The sequence below is a fragment of the Stegastes partitus genome, unplaced genomic scaffold (genome assembly GCF_000690725.1).
Source record: "Stegastes partitus isolate 25-593 unplaced genomic scaffold, Stegastes_partitus-1.0.2 Scaffold1081, whole genome shotgun sequence".
Taxonomy (NCBI): domain Eukaryota; kingdom Metazoa; phylum Chordata; class Actinopteri; family Pomacentridae; genus Stegastes; species Stegastes partitus.
The window spans coordinates 206,963-233,880 of NW_007578812.1; the positions used below are offsets into that span (position 1 = coordinate 206,963).

General features: G+C 42.4%; 2 protein-coding genes across 2 annotated transcripts in view; both read left to right on the top strand.

Moving 5' to 3' along the window:
* LOC103367750 (transmembrane protein 163-like) overlaps positions 1–18,281 on the top strand; it is a 26,311-nt gene extending 8,030 nt beyond the window's left edge. The window contains exons 3-8 of the mRNA XM_008295877.1: positions 4,188–4,231; positions 4,322–4,413; positions 9,738–9,834; positions 16,263–16,374; positions 16,748–16,889; positions 18,221–18,281. Of these exons, the coding sequence (XP_008294099.1) occupies positions 4,188–4,231; positions 4,322–4,413; positions 9,738–9,834; positions 16,263–16,374; positions 16,748–16,889; positions 18,221–18,281 (548 nt within the window). The remainder of the gene's footprint in view (positions 1–4,187; positions 4,232–4,321; positions 4,414–9,737; positions 9,835–16,262; positions 16,375–16,747; positions 16,890–18,220) is intronic.
* A 5,346-nt stretch (positions 18,282–23,627) lies between these two features.
* Positions 23,628–26,708, top strand: otos2 (otospiralin 2). The gene is made up of 4 exons (XM_008295878.1): positions 23,628–23,678; positions 24,129–24,202; positions 24,948–24,974; positions 26,360–26,708. The coding sequence occupies exons 2-4, from the start codon at positions 24,136–24,138 to the stop codon at positions 26,539–26,541; spliced, it is 276 nt and encodes a 91-aa protein (XP_008294100.1). The 5' UTR covers positions 23,628–23,678; positions 24,129–24,135; the 3' UTR covers positions 26,542–26,708.
* The last annotated feature ends 210 nt before the right edge of the window (positions 26,709–26,918 follow it).

Here is a 26,918-nt window from a genome sequence, read left to right on the forward strand (position 1 = left end):
AGATGGATTCACCTCGTCAATAATCTGGGCCTTGATTACACACATGAAGGCCAGGAGGTCAGGTCATATCAAACACTAGAGTGATGTAGTTTCATAGCAATAACGCAGTCTCTCACAATGATAACATACTCCATGCACGTCCACATGTTAGCTGTTACACCAGGAATAGGACACACCAGGATAGAAAGACATTAGAATAGAATTAGAGTAAACAGGTCGTGTCTACGTCTTCATTTATTATCTTATTAATTCATTTAACTAAGTTCTTGTTACACTGTACAACACTAAAGGCATCAAATCGATTATACAGTGAACAAAAAGTGTTAAACCAAAAATGTTTCCTATATTAAATCCCTCACAGTTTCTACTGTTTGCCTTGATGACACAACTGGCGATATGTTAACCAGCTTTTCCTGGAATGGTTTCCAGTTCACAGGTGAGCTTGTCAGTAGCTACCTGGTGGAGTATCTTGTCTTCTTAACCCATTTAAGACCATCAAGGTGGTAAATAACCCAATTCAAATAGTAGTCCTCATCACAAGAGGAATCATCACTGTATGACGTGAACTTTCTCTAAGTCCAGTCACAACAAACAACATCAAACCCATCATGAAAGAGGTTCTGATGAGGAAAGAAGGACCAAGAGTTCTGTCTGCTACGTTAAAGTTCCCAGTGACCAGGAAGCAGCAGCTGGAACCCACATCAGGGTTCAAGTGGCTGACACATCTCAGCATCGAGTCGCTGTGTGAAGCAGGCCTTCACGGTGGAACCGCTGCACAGAAGCCACTAATGAAAAGAGCGAGAAGAGGACAAAAAGACACAAGAAAGTTTTGGAATAGTATAAAAACACAAGTAGATATTTTATACCGTGTCACAAAGATCTGTTTTATCGTTTGATTCAGATCTTAAGAGTGTGAAAATCAGTTTTGTCTGACTTTCTGACAACTAGTAGAGCTGTCAGAACTTCATCTCCATCTGTTGTCCAGTGGAACCGAGCTGAATGAATGAAGATGTAACGTCGCCCCTCGCTGCTGTTCTCACACCGAGCCGTACACGTTTCCACATATCTTCTGTAAAAACAACCCTGACAGTGTTTCCCTCATATGCATACTGCAGCTGCAGAAAAACAGCCGATGAAGCGGCAGAGCTCGATGCTCTTTTATCTCCCGTTCTCCTGCTTCTCTTGTCACATGTGACGAGGAGGAAGGAGGAGGGAGACCAGAGACCTTCGTGTGATGCTGCGATTGTGTGCGCGATGCCGGAGCTCCATCCCCGCTGACACCCACCCTGCTTTCTGGGGAACCAATTAGCCGTCGCTGGGCTCAGCTTTGACGACCGCAGAGCTGCAGCAGATTCATTTATACGCAATTTCTTCTTTCTGCTCCTAATGAAGGAGCGAGGAGGAGAGGAAGGAGGGGAGGAAGGGAGGAGGAGACACAGACTTCAGGGTGGCGTTACGGGGTCTCTATCCCACGTGAGATCTCTAAAAACTGAAAAATTGTACCAGACAGCGTAAAAGCAAACTTGAAGTTTTTCCAGGCACCTGAAGAATTGCCTTTGTGGAATACATCCTGTAGGTTCAGTGTTTTGCTTTTAAACACAAATCTGCTCCCCTGACGATGGAGCAAATGGTTCTGGGTGGAGGAGTGTGTTGGAGAACAAAGCTACTGTTACGTTCAATAGCTCTGCCTTTTGTTTTATCGTGCTTCACATACATGCTCACCATCCTGTGCTCGTTAGAAAAGCCGGGCTTCACTGCTCCTTTTTCCTTGTTATGTCACATGCATGTCACCTCAGCGTCTTCTCAGTCCTTCCCTCTTTATTTACTCTCATTTCTGCAGCTGTCAGCTTCTATTTGCTGGATCGTGTGTCGCTGACAGGAGAACATCTCCACCCTGCATGTTTAAAGAATGTCATTTAGAGAGTATGCACCATAGGATGTTCAGTATATGTGGACTAAGTGATGACAGTTAAGCTGTGAGAGCCGCTGAGACGATAACAGACTTGACAAACCAGCTTTACATAAAATAGAAATGAGGGACGATATGACAGAGCAGATCACTTTATCTGCAGGCTTTAATGAGGATGCATTTTCATATTTTATTGTTATCTGTTTTAATTTGTGTGCCGACATCTTTCATTCTCTCACATTGTAAACGAGGCCTTCGTACCTCGATGTCGTTTAATCAATTCACTAAAATGAACACATTAGCAAAACTTCACTGCTTCCATAACACGACTTTTTTTTTTTTCAGATTAATGAAAAGAGAAAACATCCAAACAGACATTTAGGTTTTTAATTTTACTATTCTTTGCCTATTTGTGTCTCTAGATTTCTATTACAGAGCATAAAATTCTAATTTATTCTGTAGAAATCGTTGTTTTCTTCCCGCTCTGAGCCAGAAATCTTCGCTTCAGCAGCTCTTACATACATTAAACCTCCCAGTTTTATTCATATCTATGGTCTGAAGGTTTTTACACAGTGGTTTGTTTATTTATCATTCACAGTGGGATTTAATTTATTTTAAATAAAACATCTCAAATCACCTCTGTATTCACCTTTTTCTCCAACCAAACATTTGAAGCTGGCTTTTGAATTTTTACATAAATGGTACATGCTTTGGACGCATAAACATACATTTTAAAACACCTTTAATACAAAAACCGAAGCCTTGTTGCTTCTAATCTCCAGGAGAAGTTTAGTTAAGAAACACATCCTGTTCACCTTTTGTGTCTCCCCTTGCAAGGCTGTTTTAAATATTGTTTTTTTGTGGCGTTAAGCTTTTAAGCCATTAGAAGACAAATACTGCATTCAGATTTATTTTTGCGATGAGCTGACGGTACCACATTCATTCTGCATCCCTGCAGATTTCAAGTAAGAAAACAAGAACACCCACTTATTTGTATTCAACAGTTATTCACGGATATTCAATTGTTTCTGAGAGAATGTGAAAGCAGCATCTGCTTGTGTTTCCGTGGCGGTGTGGGCCATGACAGGGGAGTGGATGATTGTGCCTTCAGCCCAGAGAGAGCAACTGAATGTAGATGAAGCAATAAGGGAGGAAAGGAACGGGTGGAGGAGATGGGAGCCTGGGGGTGCTGGAGGGGGAAGCAATAAGAGTGTACAGGAAGGAGAGGAGAGCGGAGAAAGAACTGATTTTACTACTGCTGAAGCAGAAACAAAATGAGCAGCTAAAGGGGGGAAAGAGACGCCACACAGCCCTGTGATTCTGTATGCAGGGCTGAGGCGAGCTGCTGGCCCCCCGTGAGTCCTGCTAAAAATAAACTGGGGAGGAGGGATTCCTCCCCTCCTGCATCTCCGTCTCTTCTTCCTTCCCTCCTCGTTCCCACCCATTGCAGGTGTCCGCACGTTTGCTTTCTACAGATCTACGTCTTACTATCATTGTGCTATCGTAACATGCAGGTAACAACGTGACCCCGGTTGTTTCATCAGGAGCTGACAAAAAGGATCAATTTGATGGTCACTGCAGTTAAACCGGAGGAGATCCAGTCAGCGTCCTGGACTGCAGGAACCATCTGTTATCTGTGGACTTTAACCCGAAGCAGCTTCTAGATGTTTTACCTCTATGGAAACAGCACAGCCATGTCTAGAAGTAAAGAGAACCCAAACTCATATAAACATGAGAGTTATAATGCCATAAATTGAATTTTCTTGATTATTTACAAGATCCTGTGTTCAACATTTATTTCTAGTTCCCACAGGTGTGACCGATGCTGACAAAATGCCGGCTTTACTTACAAATAAATGTGTTTCCTTACCTGCTCTGTACAAACACAGCCTGCAGTTCATCCTAGATCAGACACAGAAGCCTTTAATTTTCATCACATGGCTTTTGGTCACAGCTGAGTCACGAACCGGAGTGCAGAGTTTAATCGGTTTAATTTGATTTAGATGAACTGTCGTGACTTTTTGTTGAGATTTGGTTCCGTTTTCAGGCTGAACAGTCACAGATGAGTCGTTTAGGGACAGTGTCTGATATGTGGCAAGACAACAAACGTGAATGCTGAAGGACTGATTTAACTGATTGTGTGCAGCTGCAAGCGTCTAATTGGATCTGGTTTCTGGCAAACAGTTCTTTTTTTTTTTTTATATGTGGCTGTTAATTAAGCTCATTAGGCAAATGTGTTACATCGATAACACAAAGTCTCTCTCTGTTTTCTTTCCAGCTGTTTCCATTATGCGCCACAGTGCTTCAGCTTTTGGATTTGCTGTAAGTCCAGCGTTCAACACTTCAACTAACGAGCTAACGGCATACGTCGGTGTGAAGAGGGCATGAAATGTGTTTGTTTTCGCTCCGCAGTTTGATGCCACGCTGGATGTGTTGTCCTCGGTCATCGTGTTGTGGCGGTACAGCAACGCCGCCGCTGTCCACTCGGCACACCGCGAATACATGTGAGTACCTCCACCTCCACCGCCTTCACCTGTTCAAACTGGTTCAATATCATCATCATGGAAATTACCCTCAGTTGGGAGTCTGCGTGCGTTTGAAATGCCTGCAAGGGTTTTAAATGAAGATTTTTCAGGCAATAAAAGTGCTGAAATGATATGCTAAACAGGTAATAGCACGATGGCTGGAACAAATAAAGCTTAGACTTTCCCATTTGGTATTCTGAACAGCAGCAGGTCTTTTCCAAGAGAAGTCATTTGCATTTAACTGTAGACAAATAAAAAGCAGCCACCTAAAGGTGTTTAAGGACAAAGGAGCGAAGAAACGATCACCACAAACCGAGAGCGTCGTCAAACATGTAGTAAATCCAAAAATAGTCCTGCAAGTTATCAGAAAACTTAATCGACTCGTGTTCTATTTATACGGCCCGTCCATATTGTTGTTTTTTTCTATCAGCGTTCAGGCTTGACAGCTCTGTTTCTGCGTTTTCTATTCTTAGTTCACATTACAAGAGCACTGCAGCTGTTTGAGGCTTTGTTTCATCTTTCCCACAAGGTTCAATTCCACCCGTGAACCCAGAAATGTGATGAAATCCACTTCAGTGTCTAATGCGCCCGAGTGTGTGGTCGGCTTTGTCCAGAGAGCAGCGTGTCAGACAGCAGGTCTCTTCAGCGCCGGCAGCCTCGGCCCGCTGGGACCGATTGCAGCCGAGAGCCTCACTTCTTATCTCCACCTGGCTGAAAATAGCGTGTATGTGTGTGGAGGGGTCGGATTTTCAGAGCCCGGTGGATGATCAGACAGCCAGCAGGTCACCGAGAGAGAGAGAGAAGAGACGGAAACAGAGTGTCGTCACTTTATTTCTGCTTTACTCTGTTTTAGGTGAGAAACACTTAAAACAACCAGCTGATCAACACGTCTAACGGTAAAATTCAAGCAAAACAAAAGCATCTGTCACCGAATGAATCAGATGAAGGAAGGATCTTCACCGTCTCCGTCTTTGCTGTCGGAGCATCTGCTGGATTCGTGCGGTGAATCTGTCAGTTCCAACACACACTCAGCAGTGGAGACGAGTCCTGGTCTCCGAGGAGCAACTGCTAATTGCAGCAGAGACGACAGATGAGATCATGTCCTCTGGAGACGAGACAGTAACACACATGGAGAACGATATTAATTCAACTGGCAAACATCTGACGTGCTGCAAACAAAACACCAGTTAGATGGCCGACTTCCCGTCATATGAAGAGAGTAGATGCATCCAACATATGACCACCTGGACCTGATGTTTGACCGTAAAACTCTAACCCTAAAATACTAACATACTAGTTAGAATTAAGATTAACCTCTTAAGACCTGAACTCTTGTTTGATGTGCATTTTTTTGGATAAAAAATAAAAATATATCGGGGCGCCGCTATAGCTCACCTGGTTGAGCTGGTGTCCCATGTACAGGGCTACAGTCCCAATGTGGAGGTCATGGGTTCAAATCCCGCTCATGACCCTTTCCCACACGTCCTCCCCCTACTCTTCTCCCCCACCTTCCTGTCTCTCTCTCACTGATCTATCAAAATAAAGGCACAAAGGCCAAAAAAATAACTTTAAAAAAGAAAGAAAGAAAGAAAAATATATATAAAGAAAATAAAAATATACTTAAGAATATCTATATCTAAAAATAATTTTAAAAAATATATGTATTTAAAAAGTAAAAATTATTTTAAAAATTTTAAATTCTTAAAAAAATAAAAATGTATTTAAAATGTCTATATATAAAAAATAGTAAAAATATAAAAAGCAAAGATTACTTCAAAAAAATTAAAATAAATTTTAAAAAATGTAAAAGAATATTTTAAAATAAATATAAATACAAAAAATAAAAAACAATATAATAATAATAATAATAATAATAACAATAATAATAATAAAAACTAAAAAAAATAACTACTGTGGTAATATGACATAAAAATGATGTCCACCGAATGTGTTCTTTAATATTTTAGTTTGAAATCCCACAAAGATGGTTTATTTCACCATGACTGTGTAACTCAGCTCATAACGGGCTGTTTCAGTGTCTGTAGCTTTAAACACACCTGAGCTTCAGGAAGAAGGCTGCGTTTCAGTCACTATTTCATGCTCCTTCTGTTTTCTGACAGTAGAAACCGAAAAACATGTAAATGAGAACAGATTTATTGGATATTTGACTGTTATGTATTAAAATCCACAACCTGTGAGCACAGAGAGCAGGAGATAAATAACAGGTGTGAACAGTGGCGGAGTTTAGTTTGAATTGAAGCACAACAAGCACCACAGTGACCCTCTCAGTCCTGGTTTATTGGGTTCAGCTTGGTCCATCATCTCTGAATGTCCCTCAGCTTTACCACAGAGCTCTGACTCGTGGGCATGCGGCCAAAGGGGCGACAGAAATGGTAATAATGAGCACCTTCATGTTCTCACAGCTTTTATTTTACAGCTTCAAGTTTTTAAGACAGACAAAATGATTCATAATTATGCTATTTTTCACCACAATTTAGTTAGCATTGTATTTTTAATTGTGTATCCTTCAAAATTTCTGAAAGTTAAAGCTCAGTCAGTCAACAACTTTGCATTTAGTACTTATGTAAACAAAACAAAATATACTTTATTTCTTAAATGCTGTACATTAATTCAAGATTCAAAATAGATTTCCACCTCAAGGACATTACACCATCACCTGTTCAGTTATTACGTTTCAGCCTTCGCTAGTGTACCAGAAAGAGTTATACTATTTATCAGAGAAATCATTTCAGTGCAGATACTGTGGGATCAAACGGACAAACCTGCCATCACAGATCTTTGAGGTTAAGCACCAATCTGATAGAAATCTTCCTTCTGAGATGTTTGACACGGAGCTAAATCCTCTCATTAAAGCATCCACACAAATCCACTTGACAGCAGTGTTCATTATGTCATTCCAGCTGCTAATTGGAGAATTTGGACCGAGTTCAGGAAGCTGCTCAGCCAGTAATTGGCTTCACCAAGAGGCCAGGCTTCCTCCTGGATCACACAAACAGCCGCTCAGCCGTGAACACGCTGATATATTTATGCAGCGATGCTGTGAAACACACAGAACGGCAGGAACCACCACCCACGCATGGGTCCAGCAGCACTTTAATAGACATGTGCTATATGTATTCCCATATGTACACAAACCGTATATCACCTAACACGGAGCTGTGTTTCTGTGTTTCTCTTGGTGTGTTTGCTTGTTTGTAGACAGCCGGCAGCTCTCAGCAGACCGAGCGAGAACACACTGATGCACAACAAGAGGATTCATGCTATTCTTCTTAATTTTTTGATCTGTCTGTGTTTGATAGAGGAGATGCGGTTGAATAGTGATGCCCAAGTCCTGACTGGTTGCCAAGGTAACAAGCCAGAGGTGTCAAAACAAGACGAATTAGGGAGTTCTGTTTCTAAATGAAACACGGAGCCCTTTTCTTTTCTTTTCTTTTTTTTTAAACAAGCGCCCTCTCTTTCACTTCCCCGAGGTTAGATGCAGTTGCCACGCCGGCGTTGGAATTAAAAAGTGATGTCATCCGCTTTAGATGTGGATGCATTAAAACTGAATCTGTACGTTGGCTTCTGAAAGGCTTCAGTGACTTTTTGTTGCTTTGTTGTGGAAGAACAGCAGCACGGACATGGTGTCATGTTTGCATCCAGTGTGCAGGAAACAGCAGGGGGCCTGTTAGCGGGTTTACAGAGCTCCCCCATGTCTGTGTGTGTGTGTGTGTGTGTGTGTGTGTGTGTCCTGCTGTGGACTTCCCACAGAGATGCTGGGTGTTGCCTTGGTTACTTCATCTGGTCAAAAACCCAGGGCACCGAGCGATGGTCGAGAGCAGCCCTCAGTCTTGAGCACATGCACACTGGTAGCCATGCATGACCGGGGCATATGCTCCGGTCGGTTCTCGTGTCCCTCTGGACTTTGTTAATTGGGTGAAGGTGCTAAAAAGGCATCTGTTGCTTCCATATGAATCCACACAGAGCATGTCCGCTCCATACAACACTAGATGAATGCTATCAGTCATTCAGGATCATGTATTGTCACAGGAAAGTTTATCTATTTGGGATGACATTTCTTGATTTAAGCCCCTTGCAGATGCAGACAGCTGGGTACACCATCATAGTTATTGATATTATACCAGCGTTACACCTTCTGCATCCACAAGTATTTTATTTTACCTTCATTTATACCCTACCCTATAGTCATGCTGCTGGAAGACCTGAATTTCCCTCTGGGCATTAATAAAGTCAGTCTAAGTATGCAGGAGTCCCTCAGGGTCTGCATGGCATCAGATTAATTACATCATCTGCTTAAGTCTGTGAGAATTTGCACGCACCTCTGTTCAGACGTAGACGTGACTAGAAAGGCGCTACATGCTCAGCAGTAGTGTGCATATGTGGGATATGTAGTTGCTGATGTATACAGCTGAGTCCTCCCGTCAGATTCAAGCAGATTAGAAAGTAGCACAGCGACGCATCCGTGTGTTCGCAGCTGCACATCAATCATCAAACACACAAGGGAGGGCGATCAAGGCTGCGGGTGGGTCTGCGTGGACTCTCGCTGACTTGGAGAGACGACAAAATTTACATCACGTGGACTAAAAAGCAGCAACAACAACGACTGATGTTATACTTTCTACAAAATTTGTGTCAGTGTGCAAAGTCCACACTGCAACTTTGCTGCAGGGTAGTAGCGTGTATGTGTAAGAAATCCAGATGAGATTCCTTCATGTGGACTAGAAACCAAGTATATTAGCAACTAGGTGTCCACGGGTTCCTGCTTATGTCTGAGAGACTCGGCGCTGCTCTACATGCGAGAACCCGCTGACTTGTTAACGAGGATCTCTACTAACCGGAGAGGATTTAATCACATCAGGAGCCGTTTCCATCACGCTGTAACAATATTTCTCCAGCAATTTATAGTATTGCGAATTTGTAAAGCACAGGAGAGGACGGTTATAATTAAAAGTTATCTGCTCGACACAAAGTTTTCATCTGTATAGCTCCAGTAGCGCCGAAGCCAACTCAGTGGTGTCTTTTAACAGAACCCCTTTTCAGGTGGTTTTGTGGAATTTAAACTAACCACCTCAGTGTCTCTGAGATCCTGGTTCAGGCCCTGCAGGTCCCATCTTACGCCGCTTTCATTATTGATGTGGCCTTTCAGCGTCGGGTCGACTGTTGCATCAGGATCAGCTCTGTGTCGATGTGAAGATGCAGGAGGGCGCTCTCATCCTGTCTGCCGCCGTAATCTGTGTTTCTGCTGTTGTTCATGTGTCTTCTCTCCTCCTCCTCCACTGCAGAGCCTGTGTTATCCTGGGTGTGATTTTCATCCTGTCCTCCCTGTGCATTCTGGGTAAAGCCATCCACGACTTGGCCACCAAGCTGCTGCCTGAAGTGGTGAGAAACGAACGCGCACCAAACACCACGTTCTTGGACTCCAGAAAGTTTTATGTGCAGTTTGGAAGAGAAATGAGAAAATCCTGCTCACGATCCTTTCATCACGCACCAACAAACACTTAAAACTTAACCATCTTTGTGGTTGTCTTTAAAGTTTTGCCAGATAGGAACAACCACTTTAGCCAACCAGGGCTGGACTGATCCCCCCGCTGCGGTACCAGCAGACTGCCAAAGACAAATGTTCATTCAGAATCTAAAATAAATAATCCTTGTTGACTTTGTGCCTGCATCTAATAATATCTGTCAGATCTGGACTGTGCCTGTTAGCGTCCAAGACAAACAACATGCAGGCAGCTCTTACAGTTATACATGTGGTGTACCGTGGCTGATCTTGTTGATTTGAGCATCTGATCGGACCCATATTTTCAGCTTTGGTCATCAAGTGGTTCTGGAGTGTTGGCAGCTCAGGCTGAGGCTGAGGAGGTTCTGGCTCTGGGATTCTCTCTGTCAGAAGTTAATCTAAAATGTTTCTGCATACTTTATCAGCCTTAATACTCTTCTGCTGGATGCTGTGGGTTCAGCACAAAGAAGACATCACAGGAGGCAAAGTTGCAGCTCTGCTCTCATGGAGTCATCAGCTGTCGTGTTGTTTTGACCTACTGTTGAACCATAATCAATATCCATCCGTCCATTATCTATACACCGCTTAATCCTCACTCGGGTCGCAGGGGGCTGGATTCTGTCCCAGCTGGACAGGTAACCAGTCTGTCACAGGCCTACACTTAGAGACAGACAACCAAGCACACTCACATTACAGACAATTTAGAATCACCAGTTAACCTCAACATGTTTCTGGACTGTGGGAGGAAGCCGGAGAACCCGGAGAGAACCCACGCTGCACAGGGAGAACATGGAGACTCCACGCAGAAAGATCCCGGGTGTCCTCACCGGGACGCGAACCGGCAACCTTCTAGCTGCGAGGCGACGATGCCAAATCGATATTTGATTGTATAAAACTTTTTAAACAAACTAAATCAAACCAGCATTGGCATCAGACAGACAGGAGAAAAGTTTGTTCTCCCACTGCAAGATTGCTACGTGAATAATTGGCTTTTAATTATTTCGTTTTCATCAGAAGTTCTGTGACTGACCAGACCATAAATCTTACTCAGTTCTGATTTATAAGCAGAGGTACTGAACATGAAGCCACATGTTTCCAGCTGAACCAGAGAAAGGAGAAACTAAAAAATATAAAACCTGTTGTACACAGTTAAACATTGTGTTCTTAATCCTGTAGGTTGAAGCCTGTCTTTCAGAGTAAGACACTGACTAAAAAATACATTTCAGGGCCTTTAATATTTGATCAAGAGCCTTGTAACTGTAGGTTTTGTTGCTGTGTTTACTAAACACAGGGAACATTTCTGCTTCTGACATCTACATCTGTGAAGAGTCAGATCAAAGTGGCTGTGCTAACAAGTCAGACGATAGTTTTTCACTTAAACTTCATAAAACGTGTCCAGATAGTGTGAGTTACTAACCTCTGACTTTTCCAGACTCAACGTCGGATCAGGGGATTATTTCTTCTTTCCGTTACCAGTCTGTGTGTCTGTGTGAGAATGTGCGTGACGGAGGCGTAGCTGCGTTGTTGCCGGATGAAGAATGTCACAAATTTCAGGTGCGAAGACTCAGGAGCTTTCACACTTCCGCAAATAGCTTTACCACCCGGTTGCCAGGCGATAGTCATCACCGTAGAAACGCCGTAGAGGACGATGATGATGATGAGGAGGAGTAAATACGGGAACATTATATTTTCATGAGCTTTATTGCTGTTGGGAGAGTGCTGGTGCTCCGGCCCCTTATTGCCTCTTCCTGCTTTGGTGCAGTTTGGAGAATCGCTGTTATCTGTTTCAGTCTCAAACGTATGCTTACATGCTTTAAAGGTTGAGCCGTATCTACAAACCCAAAGCTGGTATTTGTTAAATAGCTTACATAACAGCATACCATGAGTAAAACTACACCAGAAAAGTACATGTCAGCATGCATTCATCTGAAAATATCTGAAAAAACAAACCCTTGGTCGAGTTATTTTACTTTAACCAAGGTGTTACCCAACAATTTTGAATTAAATGTGACAAAAATAACACAACAGTTTATGCTAATGCCGTGTGAAACAAGTGAAAGTTATCAGCATCTCTCTCCAAACTTCATGAAAACAAATTATTCTGAAACACAAGTCCCCCCACCAATGTTTACAAGGGTTAGTTTGATTTATAAGTAACCCATAATGCATTGTTAAAATCACAAAGTTTTATGGCTGCGACTGGATTCAGTAAACACATATAGTATTCAGTGTGATGCTGTGTCAAGATAGATGTCGGTGAATCGTCACTGAGCTGCTAAACAGGCGAGGCGGCGGGATAGTGGCGTGGCTGTGATACTATGGACATTAATCTGATGTTTGTGTTGGTAGTATTACTTTCATTGTAGTATTGTTGTTCATTGTGGCACATAGAGCATGAAAACCTAAACTCATCAACATAGCTAGAAACACTATAATCGTATCTTTATGCTCTTGGATCGGTTGCAGAATGATAATAAATGCACATCCCTAACTCTCACATAGTCTTTGTAACTCACTTAGGCTCAAAATTCAATTAGTTTTTTTAAAAATCCTCGATCGATTTATTGGACCAACTGTGTTTTCCTTCTATTCATCTGCGGCTGCAGCCGGGGAGCAGCGAGACGGCCCTGACACACAGCGAGCGCCAAAGCATAAACAAAGGCAGAATGTGGGAGCGGCGAGGCAGACAGATTGTGTTGTTCTGAGTCGACCTGCTCTTCTTCTGTCACACACTCGGGTTCTACCAGACTGGCTGCTGCTGGTGGATGTTGGAGTTATATATAGCTCGTGCATCCCTCCCAGCCTTCGTTGTTTCCAGTGTTGGAAGTAAGGTTTTATTTTCACCGCCTCCTCCACTGTCTTCATCTTCTTTATAAAATGTTAATGAGGTAAGCAGCTGCTTAGGTATGCAGCGGTTGGACGGGGACGGGGAGGGGGAGGCGAGGAGGAAACATGTGGAGGAGGATGTTTGGTTTGACACCTGACTGTTCCTGCTCTGCTAGTCCTCTGTGGCCAATTAATGTCAGTTAGCATCCACAGCAAAACTCTTCTCTTCACGCAGGCATTTTGTGAAAACCTGTTCGTTCCCAACAGGGCTTTTCATATTTGAAATTAATTTTAAGGGCTGCAGTGACCTCTGAGAGTTGAAAAAAAAAATTCTCACATCCTCTCTGTGCTAATGATATTCCATTTAATACACGATCATCAACAGATTTTAGTCCCTGAATCAGTTGTCAGCTTAGATGTTATTTTTCCCAAAACAAGTGAGAATAATCAGCGCCGCGAGATGATGTCACCCAGTGAAAATCAACTTCTTTCATCATGTCAAGCCGAAACTTTTCCGAACTAATTACCAGGTTCTCACTTGTTTGTTTAATCTGTGCCAAAATCAAAATGTGGACAAAGTGCAGACTGTGGATTTACAAGGAGCTACACGGTGGACTGAGAGGTGCCGGTTGGCTGGTGTTGCTCAGGGATCTCTGGCTGTCAGAAGGAAATGTCAAACGCTGCATTCATATTCCGGGCAGGCTCTGTTTGTCATGAGCTCTATCTCTCATTCTGTGTGTGTGTTTTCCTCTACCTCGGGTCAAAATGGCAGCCCACATACTTTGAATCTTGATTAGAAGGTCGCTGGGGGATTTCCCGTGATAACAGAGAGTCACAGTCTGCCGTCCGTCATTTCAGCTGACTGGAAGCACAACATTCCAAAATAACTAAATAACCGTGATCTGTGCTGTGCTCTCCTGTGACTGCTCGGCCTCGGCTGTGCTCGGCATGCAGAGGAAAGCTTGGACATTTAACTACTGTAGATGTTCCTCTTCATACAAGCGGTACAATTTTACGAAAATACTAAATACATTCATCAATCTTTTCTCAAATCATTTCCTTCAAGACCAAATAGATTCTGACTATGGTCACGTGATCTGATAAGCTTTGACATTTTTGCTCATGCACCCTGAAAAAGAACCATATTGATTATTTGGACGAATGTTCCGTCTGTGCTGGTCTCACCTGATGCTCAAACACTTCATCATCCGCTGCCTGGCTGTATGGACATGATCTGCTGCTAAAAATGTTACCAGAAAATAATTATAACATGTTTTAATATTTATATGTGCTCGTTAATTCTAATCATTAATCTATCAACAACTTATTCCTTTTTTTATAATCCGCGACCACGTTTTTTTGTTGTTTTTCTGATCGAAGGCTCATTATAAATTAGAGATTAACTTTAGAAAATCCTTCTTAATGAGCGGTATTAGGCATCGTCTCACATTAAAAAACATTTTCTCAAGGAAAGCTCTTTTCTTGAGATCATGTAAATTAGGGATTGAATTATTATCTGATCCGTTAATCAGCATTTTTAATTTTTTTCTGATTTATTGCAATTTTTTTTAATGAATCCTGGTAAAACTATTTTATTTTTAAAATGTGCTACTTTGCCTCTCTCTGTCTTTAGTCACACTGTGTTTTGGAGCGACGACCTGCCCACAGCTCTATCTGATTGGCTACGTGTCACGAGTAAAAGCCGCTCTAAACTAAAGGATAAATGTTGAAAGGTTCTTTTTTATTTAAACATTTACAGAACAAAAACAAATGCACTTGAGAGAACGTTTGAGTTGAAGTTTCAGTGGTCCTAGGGTCGATCCCTGTGGAACACCGCATGGGACCACTCCTGTATCTGTTGACCTTTCTTATCTACAGACTTGAACCTTAAAATGTATAAATAGATCCCATTTGAAATGTATGTCTGTATGTTTTTGCTGAAGCAGAATATCTGTGTTGCTGAAGGTGTCCAGTACTTTAAAGACAATGTGCAATTCAGATTTTATATTCACAACTGAGTCACAGCACTGACTCAGGTCTGTGCAGCGTGCTGAGGTTTTCTCTCCATCTCCTCTTTGATGTCTGCGAGCTTGCCAAAGTAGGTTTTCATGGCTCCAAGGCCATAGTGCAATATTAATGCTGCCGCAGAGGCACTGAGTGCTCTGCAGCTCCCTTACTCTTCTCCTCTTCTCATCCATCTCTCCTCCTCCATCCGTCCTTTGTGCATTTACATTTTAGGCATTTAGCTGACACCCTTTGCAGTGAGACTCACAGTGGACGCGGTAACAATGTCATCTTCAGACTCTTTTTCAATCAAAAGTACACATCATGAAGGGGCAGATAATTTATGAACCCAAACTGATCAAGAAAAATTGTCAGGAAAAGCAATTAAATAAGAGCTGTGGGGAGCAAAGGAGGATATATTTAGTGTATAATTCAAACATATGGTTGAGAAGGGAAGTGATTCATTTAGGGGGATAATGGTTGTAAGCAGGTTGATTCATCGTTAAGGTGCACAAACCGTCGTAATTGGGTGGAGACGATTGTATGTGGTCTAGTGCTAAAAGAGGTCTTCTCTGAATGACCTGCTGTGGGGATGCAGCTGTCTTGGGAAGTTGCTGTGGGTTTGTGGACAGTAATACAGAATGTAGATGACTAATAGATGGAATATACCAAAATAAAAACCTCAAAGAAATGGTGTAGATTTTAGTTTAAGAGGGGACACAATGAAATGAAATGAAAAATACTTTATTTATCCCAGAAGGGAAATTCAATTGAATTCAATGGAGCATTAATGGGATTTTTTGAATAAAGGAAATTTTAGACTTCCCCCTACCTCTGTTTGTCTAGCACATGGTGATGAGATTGCTGCTTTCCATAATAATGGTAGTTCAACTAAACCCTAAATCACATGTAGTTTCAATGACATAAGCTTGATACTTATTGAAGTATATTGAGGTTGCATTTACATCTTTGTTAAGATTGGTGTTCAAGTGTATCATTGCTGTATAAGATCATAAACTGTGCACCAACATATAGGGTAGCTTCAATGTTTTACACTAATTTAAAGATTAGAGCAGCCACTTTATAGCCTTAGAGCCAATACCCAGAGCAAAAAAATGCACAAGACTCTTGCAGCATCTTTTAAAACCTCCTGTTGTGTCGTAATAATTAAAGTAACAAACTGAGTCCCAACATTGCCACCGTTGCCGACCACTTGCTCATAGGGAATCCAAAGGTAAATCTGTTCAACATTTGGCAGGTCTGTACCTTACTATATTGGGCACTGTGAGATGACACACGTTCTGAATTTGCGCTAAATAAAGTTGAATTGAATTGAATTGTGTGGATCAACTACTCTAAGGGAGGACCCAGGATTAAACCCTGAGGGACGCCACTGATGGTAAAAAGAAAACCTGTTGGTGCAGATGGTGCAGACAATAACTCCAAGTGTCTCTGTGTGCTTTCGTCTCTCTCTTAGGATGACTTCTTGTTCAGCGTGTCCATCGTCAGCGGCTTGGTGTGCATCATCTTGGCTGTGATCAAGTTCATGCTCGGCAAAGTGCTCACAAGCAGAGCTCTTATTACTGATGGTAGGTGTGCACATCTGCTCACGCACACAGATTTCCTTGATATTATTTGTATTACAAGACAAACACTTTGGCATTAGTCTTCTGTCTTCACATCACGTTCATTGGGTTCGTCACCTGAACAAGGTCTTGGTCAGTTGCCTTTTGGTGTAATGAGATGACCTTTCACTTTCTGACGGACATCAGAGACATTTCAAGCATGTGTCACACCGCTGCTGTCTGTAGAAAACACAGCAGTCAGTGTCACATGTCCACTGGACTCTTAACGGCTTTCTGAGGACTGAACTCTGAACCTCGACCAAAAAAAACCCAAAACATCAGCTGACTTTATATTAGATCTGTTTCAAAAGACTGCATTGGTTGTTTCTCGTTGTAGGATTTAACTCACTGGTGGGAGGGATCATGGGGTTTTCCATCCTCATCAGTGCTGAAGTGTTCAAGCATGAGCCCAAGGTGTGGTACCTGGACGGAACAATAGGTGTCCTCATAGGGCTGATCATCCTCGCCTACGGAGTCAAGTAAGTGACGATGACGTGGTCAAAGATCATGTTAGATTTACATCTGGTATAACTGGCAGTACTTGTAGTTCATCAAACGCTTCGGGTAGTTTTGAAGAGGGTTTTAGGATATATTTGGATAGTATTTATGAACTGTGAAAATTTTGTCTTTGAAAGGAGGGAGACCAAAAAAAAAATGATGAAGTCACATTATTTATGGATGTCGTCAATATTCATCAAGCCGAGGCTCATAGAACTGAAAGATTTCATGGAATTAATGACTTTGTGAGTTATGTATGGAATAAAAACCAATTACTGCCTATTGAGGTGATGGAGGTTCCATTTTAAAACTCTCACTATGTTAGTCCTTCTCAACCTGAAGGGATTTCTGGGTGATTCTGGCTCGACTGTGGGCTCATTTCTCACCTCAATATAAAGTCCTGCATAGAAACAGCCACGACTAGAAGTAAACATGTTACTAATATTGAAAAAATCAAGACCTTACATACTGTAGATGTTTTACTTTTTCCATTTTTAATTAGTGGTATACTCGTCTCCTCTCTGCTCCGTGGAAACACTGCCTGCAGTTCACCCGAAAGTCCCACTTACATGACTGTTGGTCACACTAATGTCTTCATAGTTGCACTGAGGAGTGTATTTTTATTTGACATAATCTGGTGCAAATTGTTTATCTTTGGAAAAATGGTAAATTAGACTTGTCGAATAAAGTGATTTTGGTGAAATATGATCTGGAAATTTAACAGTTTTCTAACAAAACAGATAAATCCTCTAATAAACGCTGTTGTTTTGGCATTTCCTAGAGGTAGCATGGACTTCAAACCCGCTGGTGAGTTCAGGAGTTTAGAGGATCAAAGCAGCTGTATTTTTTAGTTTGTGGAGAACCGTCAGAGGTACAGAGATCAAATACAGCTCGTATTTTGTACTTTGAAGTAATAAAAACAGAAATGACTTAGTCACAAAAAAAAAAAAACATCCACTTCAGTTCAGCGTTGTTTCCAAAAACCTTTATGAGCAGTGAACTCCTAAACCATGAAATTGAACAAATTTTAAAAGCAGGAACCTTTCTAACAGTATCGTACCAGAACAGAGCAGTGGGAGGGAATGGAGATGGTTCAACTTTTTTGAATGAAGCTTTCTCTCAGGAGAAGCTCTTTAATTCTAGTCTGCAGTTGTTTCCGCTGATGCAGGGAGATTTTTTATTTTTTTTGCCTTGAGCAACACCCAAAAGCTAAGATTAATTTATGTGTGTCTGCAGTATCGGACCGCAAGCGGATGAAAAACTTTGGGTTTTTCTTTGTGTTCTAAAAAAGCCTCCTCTTGATGTGCCGCAGGCTGCTGCTGGACATGGTCCCCCGGGTCCGACAAACCAGGAACTACGAGCGCTTTGAGTGATGGATCACAGAGGAGAGGAAGGAGGTTTGGGAGGGATGGAAGGGGGCCGACTGAGTGACTGACAGGACAGGGACTGTAGAGACTCTCCCTGCAGTCTCTCCACAGACAATCACATTCAGTCCTCGAGGTGCCGGTGGAGGCATCGGAGTCTGTACAGTCCTTCTTCAAAGGTTTGAACTGAGGATACGAGGCAGATGATGACAGCGGATAGAACTCCTGTCACCTTTTAAGTGTTTTACAGTTTGGTGTACATATAATATCTTCATCTGTCTTTTAACAGTGAATGGGGTAGTCTGCTCTTCCATGCCTCCATATTTAAACACGAGGAGAGAGAGGTGGAGAACTGAGAGGGAGTTAAGCAACTTTAAAGAGTTGTTGACTCAGATGTAGACAGGGACGAGCTCGGACTGCAGTGTGCCGGAGACAAATGGACCCCGAGAGGCCATAGCTCCATAAAAGCAACAGATTTTTTTTTGTACATGATGTACAATACCTCAGTTACGCCTCATCGTCCTGTCACAACACTGCGGTTTATTTTTCCCATGGTTCCTCGAGGCCTTTGCTCAGCTGTGCTCTAAAACGTTGCAGTGCAGCAGGTCAAGCTGATTGATGTAGCTGATGTAGCAGCGGAGGATTGATGGTGTTTTACCTTTTTATGACTGCACACAGGATATATCAATATAAGGCCCATTTGGCATGGGAGCAGGTATAAAAGCACACACACTGAGAGGCACGGAGATCTGCGATGTGCCATTTACAATATTTATCTCGACTGCTGCGGTGGAAACCTTGAGTGGGCAGTTTTAGCTGCAGTGTGAGCTCCTGGAGGGTAGAAGTCATCAGATTTGGTAGCCAGTCACACAAAAGACTATGACCAGAGTCCAGCTCTGCTTCACTATGAATCTGACAGAGAAAAAATAGACAGAACTGGCTCACTTGGTGTTAGTTGGCCGCCTCAGAATCCATTTTTGAGAACTTGCACCATCTACTGACCAACAGAGGTTCCTGCAACATGTGTCACTATATTTGAATGTTTACCCGTTTAAAGGTCAAAGGAAGCTTTTTCAGTTCATTTCTTGCAAACTGTCGGCACTGAGCTCTTTGTTCGGCATCAAGCAGCAGCAACAACATGGTTATACTGGAGCCAAAGGCTGCAACAACCAGTCAGGAGACCCTCGAGCAATTAGCACGTCGATAGTTGAGAAAAACATTCTTAAACGCAGACATGCAGCATTCATCAAGATTAATGTATTACAAGTAAACCAGGCTTAGAACCAACTGGCTCTAACAAAAGGAGACGTCACTTTACAGACATGTGGCAGCTGCACTGTCCAGCTTTTGTTTAACATCAGATAAAACAGTGTTCACGACAACTTACAGCGAAGGTTTACTTTTATTTTAAACTCCTGTTGTGGCTTTTTTATTTTCCTGACAATTTTCCACACACAGAAAACAACCACATACATGAGGAGAGATAGATTATTATATGATTAAATGCTATATAGACTGTACACACACATTTGCCAGTCCTCCTCCCAACATGATTTGTATATTCCAGCTGTGTGTTGCCTTTTTTTTTTTTTAATACCTCACCTGAGCATCCTCCCTCTGAGCTCCTCCGGCAGCCTCCTCCTCTCCTTGAGATTCATTTCAGGAATTGAAGCATCCTTCAAGATGGAAGGCTGGAATTGATTTTCAGGTCACAGGCAGGAGAACAGAGGAGACTCAAAGTGGAGAAATGAGATGACTTTTTTTTTTTTTTTTTGTTGTTGCACCGTTCAACACCTCTGCAGCATAAACAAGACGGTATTCCACACATCTATGGCTTGTTTACATTATTTATTTCAGTAAACCCTCTGAACCCGTTTTCTTGGGTTCATTTTTCACTGCAATATAAAGTCCTGTGTGGACACATGGCTAGCAGGAGAGACGTCTCACAATAGTCTTGTTTATTTATGCAGAATTTTAAAACAAGACGTAGAGTAAAGCGATTTCAGGCTTAGATTTACGTTTTCTGATAGAACAAAGTTAAATATCTGCTGATCCTTTTGGTTTTTACAGCTTCTAGCGACGACAAATTGTGTAACTTTGGTGATTTTTTTAAGGATAACATGTTTGTGAAGGAGTTCAGAGGGTGAAGCTTCATTAACATTCCCTCCTTGTCACAAACACAAGTGAGATTTAACCTTGATCTTGTCTGACCACCGTGGTTGGGGGGATTAGGTGGGAGTGTTTTTTCCTGTTCGGATGGGCCGCAGCTTATTTGGCTTCAAGGTAGCGACTCGCAACTACTGTCTGACAACATTTGAGTAGCTAAAAGTCACAAACATCCCTCTGTGGATTAGACTGTTCTCATGTTAGCGTGCATTTCTGTGTTTTCCTGACAGCTGCCGGTCAGTGTGTGAGTCCTCTCCCACCACTGTCAATATGATGATCAGGATTAATCATAACTTGGTGCCTTTCATCCAGGTTAGCGATGCTCAATTAAGCTCCTGCATCATGATGAACTCAGTGCTCACAGTTTGCAGGAACTTGACTGTTTCTTTTACATAATTTACCCCCGTGTGGGAGGTACACTTGACTAAAACAGGGTTTTTCCTGGCTCAGAATAGGCTTTATTTAAATGCGTTCACTTCCCTGTTAATCCTGACTATCTGAATCTATTATGCTTGGATAAATAAAACCCAAATTAACAAAACTGGTTTAAATTGTACACTTAAAAACAAAATTCTCAGAGGCACAAAACATTCCTCTATGCAGGAAAAACCCTGAATCTAGTACAAAAATCCGATAAGAAACGGTGAAAAGGTCTTGAAAAAACTGTCTGGCAAGTTTGTGGTCCTGCTGAGTTGAATTGTGGCAGTGGTTTCTATTATTTTGTCCACTCCTTTTATGTCGTTAAAGGTAAATAAGAGAAACACTACAGTACATTAATTAACCTGAAACATTGATGAAGGACGGGCTGATCGCAGGACTGATGGTGACGCTGCACGAGCTTCAGCAAAGTGTACCTTAAAAACTGACAACCGACACTGTGTGATTGTGTGTGTCTGTGTGTGTGTGTGTGTGTGTGTGTGTGCGTGTGCGTGTGCGTGTGTGTCTACCGTCTCAGCCTGATCACTGTTTCCACTGATCACGTTTTTGGCTCCACATCAGTGAACCGGCTGCACCTCGCGCACACCCCGCAGTGATGGTTTTGGACATTAAGCGAGTCAATATTTATCTTCTGAATAATTTATCGAGAGTCAATATGTGTCCTCTCTTATCTGGAGCCGCTGTTTGTTTTGGGATTCAGAACTGCGACTCCGAAGTCTTCTGTCGAGTTAAGCATGTTGACATGTGAAGTAATGACGCGGTAATAAACCTGATTCATGTTAATCATTCACTCATCTCTGACTGATGTGGTGGTTCGGCTCTGCTTTTACCAGGCCTTCGACTTTGAATACAAAAATGTCAACTGAGTTTACTAAAAAACAAGAGAGCTGCTGTTTACTAAGGTATGATATCATTATGGGATGGTAACTATGGGTCAGTCGGCAGCTCTGTTATAATTTGATGCTTTTATCCAGTTTTAAGCCACATTTCACATGATGCTCTTTACACCTTTATTTTAGATCTCGGTTGTTTTATCTATTTCCGTTACTGGATGTTTCGACCCTACAGGCTCCCATATGGTGCCTCAGTAGCTCGAGCAAATTCCCAAAAGTCTCACATGTTCCCAACAGGTGCCTCTATGGTTCATAACTACAGACCAACCCCCAAGCTGCCATTCATCTCCAACATGTTGGAAAAAGTTTCCACTCAGGTTTGGTTTCAGAGCTCTTCGTGGTGCAGAGTTTGCTCTACAAACAACATCTCTGTTAATTCTGGTTCTCATGCCATTTCAGTTCTGCTCGATCTCATTGCAGCATTTCATACCGTTACCATGATTAAAGCCCCTGGAGTGTGAAGTTGGTCTGCAGTGCACAACACTTGGCCTCCTACCCGAATGACAGAACCACCAGAGGCCCAATAGTTCATCCTCCCCATTCTCTTATAGTTAATTGTCTCTTGACGACATTTTTAAATCTCAAATCACCGCTATGCTGATGACACACTGCTTTACCTCCCAGTTAAAGCTTCTGGTTCAGGGACGAGTCTCTTTAGCTGCCTTGAGACGGCAAGTAAGTCCTGTAACTGTCCACCCAACTCTGCTGATAAACTTCACAATGGGCCTGATCCTCTCTCTGAAAAAGAGCCCAATTAAGTTAAAAACGGTGGTGTCTTCTGGGGTTCCTTTTTGAATTTTAATAAGCAAGTCAGCAGTGTTGTGAGGGGCAGTGTTTGTGAGCTCGGAACAATCGCCAAATTGAGACTAATCTAACCTGTTATCTCTGCATTAGGTCTTGGATGGACTGTTGTGATTCCAGACCATCGTTACCCAACAACAGTTGTAGCTGCCAAGTACAAACAAAGACAGCACATCCCTCACTTCTAGTTCCTTTGTACTGGTGTCAGTGAAGCACAAAGCTGAGCTTAAAATGTCTATTTGTTTTTTAAGCCCTCTATGGTGGAGGTTTTCTGCCCACAGGTCACTTAGGTCGTCATCACAGTTACTCATCTAAACCAAAGGTGGCGCCGTTTTCTCGGTTTTTGCATCCAGACATCCACATTAAATCATGTTTACTAAAAATTCAAATCAAAATTACGTTTTTTTTCCCACATTGCTTTTGTCCACTCTTAGTTTTTCTTTGTCACTCCATTTTTGTATTGATTGGTTGCCTGAACTTACTCAGTTTTTTCTTTTACTCTGTTATACCTCTTGTTTTTGACCTAACCAATGTCTGTTGTCTGTCCTGTTCACGTGTTTGTCTTGTCATGTGTTCATACATGTTCGTAGCTCTGTCCTCTCTCTCCTGTACCTTTCTTTATTCTTTCTGTTCTCTCTCCCTGCACCAGTCTGATCTGTGGTTTCCACCAACCTGTCCTGCGTTTACATTCTCATGCTTGCTGTTTGTTTGCCTCAGCTTCCTCCCGCTCCTTTAACCTCACCCCGACCACTCGAGACAGACGACTACCCTCCCTGAGCCCGGTTCTATATTTAATCTTTATCTAACGCCAACCATAAAGCACCTCTGTTCAGTAGCTGTTGTTTTCTGTGTCTGACATAAGATTTGACTCGATGTGTAGTTAAAGTACGAAACGTACACGCAGATGTTGTCAATAAAGTCCAGGTTGAGAACTGGAGCCCGTCGTCACTGGAACAATCCTGCTGCTGTTTGAGAAGCAGAAGGCGTCCTGCTGTGAAAAGCTGCGGGTCAGAGGTCGGTTCTGGTATGTGGACTGAAAACTGAAATCTCCAAACAGAGCAGAGTCAGAGCTGGACTTCACCAGAGCGTCGCCCAAACCCAGAGCCAGGTAGGACAACTTCAAGACATGTTGAGGTATTTATGAAAATGAAAGTGGACTTTTAGCTGATTGAAGATCAAATCTAAGCCTGAAAGCGGATGGTTTACTCTTTGTTGTCCGCAGGTGAGACATAAAATGAGCTTTTGTGCAGGAAGACTTGATTGTAAATGTGCCGACTGAGCCTCTGCTGTCTCTGTGTTTGTCCTGCCTCAACTTTTTTACTCTAGAAAACTTTCAGTCCAGCTCTGTAACACCTTTAGTGCTGCTCTGACGCCACACGATACGAGCAAGATTCAGAAAGGAGAGCATGAGTGAAGTTAGAACATTCGTTATTCGGTTTAACAGCTTTTTACGTTTTCCTCCTGAACTTCAGTGGAGTTCCACATGTTTGATTGCTGAGTTTTCTAAAGGTAAAGCAGATCTAAATATGAGAAACACCTGTTGACTGTTTGTTTTCAGCTTGATCATGACAAAGCGTCTCCAGAGCGCCTTCATCCTGATGAATGTCCTCATGCTGCTGCTGATTCCTGCAGGTAGGATAAAGCAACCGTCTACTTTTCAACCCATTTAGACTCTCAGCTGCTTCTAGCAAAGACTAACAGATGAACTACATTCAAACACCTCAATCTCTTTAAACGACCAAACTGCGTAAAGGCAGGATTTCAGAGTCTAATCAACAGAATTTGACATTCATGAAACATTGGAGTCAACCTCTGTCTGTGTTTTTTATATTTCTTTCTTATAAGAACAATAAAATCTCTCTAAAAACCAACAAAGCAAAACTCAGGACTGAACACACGAAGGTGGATCTGTTTAGTTTCCTTCAGCAGCAGAGTGATTGATATGAAACTCTCAGAAGGAAGGCTGAGCTCAGTGGTCAGGTTTCTCACCTGGACGCCAGTTTCCGATGGGTCCTGCTGAAGGTGACGAGGGAGCGTGAAAACAAACTGATTTCTGTGACCTGCTTTTTTTTAAAAAAAACACCAAAACACAGAGAGTCTGAGAGCAGCACGAGGTCTCAGCGTCTACTTTCTCCTCTAGGAGGCGACAAAACCAAGACAAGGTATGGAAAGATAAGAAAAGTAAAAGGATGAGAGACAAAAGAAAAGACAGGAAAAGACGAAATACACTAAAATGCAAGAGAGGCAGGAGAAGGTAAAGAAGAAAGAAAACACAAGCATCCTCTCTGGGTTTGCAGGTAAAGTGTTATTCAGGGTGTTTTGTCTTTTTTTTCGCCTAAAAAACTGATTTCTAGATGTTTGTGTTGGTGTGTTTCAGGTGCAGAGGAGGACGGACTCGGCCCAGGTGAGACAGTTCAAACCAACAACTGTTTCTAACAACTTACAGTTTAGTTCCAACTCAACTGTCAGCAGATCAAACTTTTATCAGCAGTTTTGCAGATGATCTCATCCCTACAATATGCAACACAAAGCCAGGCAACCACACACACACAGTGCAGGCAGCTATTTCAGCCTGAACTTATTTTTCTCCACATGTGGACGACAGTAAACAAGATATGAACATATAGACTGGTCCAGTCTGGACTCAAGGGGCGAAAGATGCTTCAAAGCACAGTCTGTGTTTGTGAAAGTGGGACAGTCTAGTCTAGGTTTAACCAGTCTGTAGTGGTTTTAGATCTGAACCTGGTCTAATGTGGTTTATGGGTGGAAAAGCAGTGAAATCTTTATTTTTAGTGCATATTTACTAATAGACTGAAATAGAAACTGTGTTTTCTAGTATCTGTAGCCACTGCAGTACAATGTAGTCCAGCTTGTGACCAGGTTATATATATTAGTTGTAAATCGGGACACGGTTGAATGGTCCAGACACCCTGTCACACATAGGAAAAAGGTGGGTTTTTAGATGTCTAACACAGCTTTACAAAACAGAGAATGAGAGCTCAGTGCTGTATGTTACGTCGCCCCTTAGTGACGAATGAAGCTAACTGCATCGTCCTAGTTTCAGCCTTCCTCACAATCAGAGGAGAGATCTGGTCTGGGAGTCATCATCTGAGCTGATGTTGGGTTTACAGATCCAGTCTGACTGGTCCTGCACTGCTCACAGACTCACTGGTGTCACCTTAATAATATCCATCATGTTTGATATTAATGGAGTCAGGATGCTCATGATTACATCACCACCACCCAGAGCAGGAGATGCTGTTGCCAAGCAACGCCAAACATCCTAGCCTTTGAGGCTGACGTTAGCTACAGATGCTAAAATCTGTTCTCACAACCTGCATTGACCTCATCCCTCCAACCATGTCCCCCCCGCAGGCTGCTTCAGTCTTCTTCTGTTGTTTTTATCTCCCTGTAAAGGATTGTTAGCGTCACAGCAAACTGTTGCTCCACAGTCTCCACTTTATTTCCATCTGCTTCCCCATGAGATCTCCTCAAGTGTTGCTCTGCTCCCTGATTCCCTCCACTCTGGCATCATAACCTTAATCATATCCTGTAGCGTGCGATGCAACATTGTTCTTCAGTCTTGTGAGAGATGAGAGAGAAGAAGATCTGTGAAGTGCCTCCTCCTCCGTATGCAACCTGAATTCAAAATCTGTGAGGATTTTATTGCTTCTGTTAAACTCTAGGAAAAGGTTTTCTGAAGAATTTCCTAAGAAAGACAAGTTCATAGCACAGTAGAACCTCTCAGACGTGGTGCCGATCCTTCCTGCTGCTTTATTTCTGCTGCAGAGGGGCGGCAGAAACGCGGGGTGCCAAACTGGGCGATGACCTCCTCCGACTTCTTCGGCTGGGTGGAGGAGCTGAGGAAACACGCCGGCTACGACCAAATCAATGATCTGGCCAGAACCTTCTGGGCCCACTTCCCCTCGGCGGACCGACTCGGATACGGAACCCATGAGGCAGACGAGTAGAACCACGAACAGAACAGCTCTGAGAAGCAGACAGCTGCGCTGTGCTCAGTTCAGATCGTTGCTTTTAGGAATTTAAAGGTTTGTTTGAGGAGAGAGAAAAGTTCCTCTGAGGCAGAAAGGCTTTGTGTCTGTCTGAATGGCTGCAAACAATAAAGCTGTTGAAGTCAGCGAGCCTCCGTTCGTTTCTTCTCAGTGAGATGTGAAGGTCTCGTGGACTCTTTCTGCTCATATCACTGCTTTGAACATGAGCTCAAGCAGAGATAGAAGCTGAACTTGAAACACATAATATGGATTTAATCTCCTCAGGTTGAATGATTGTATGAAAAGTAGAAATTGAATTCCGTATTCAGTTTTCAAATCAATTTCGCTTTTCCTTC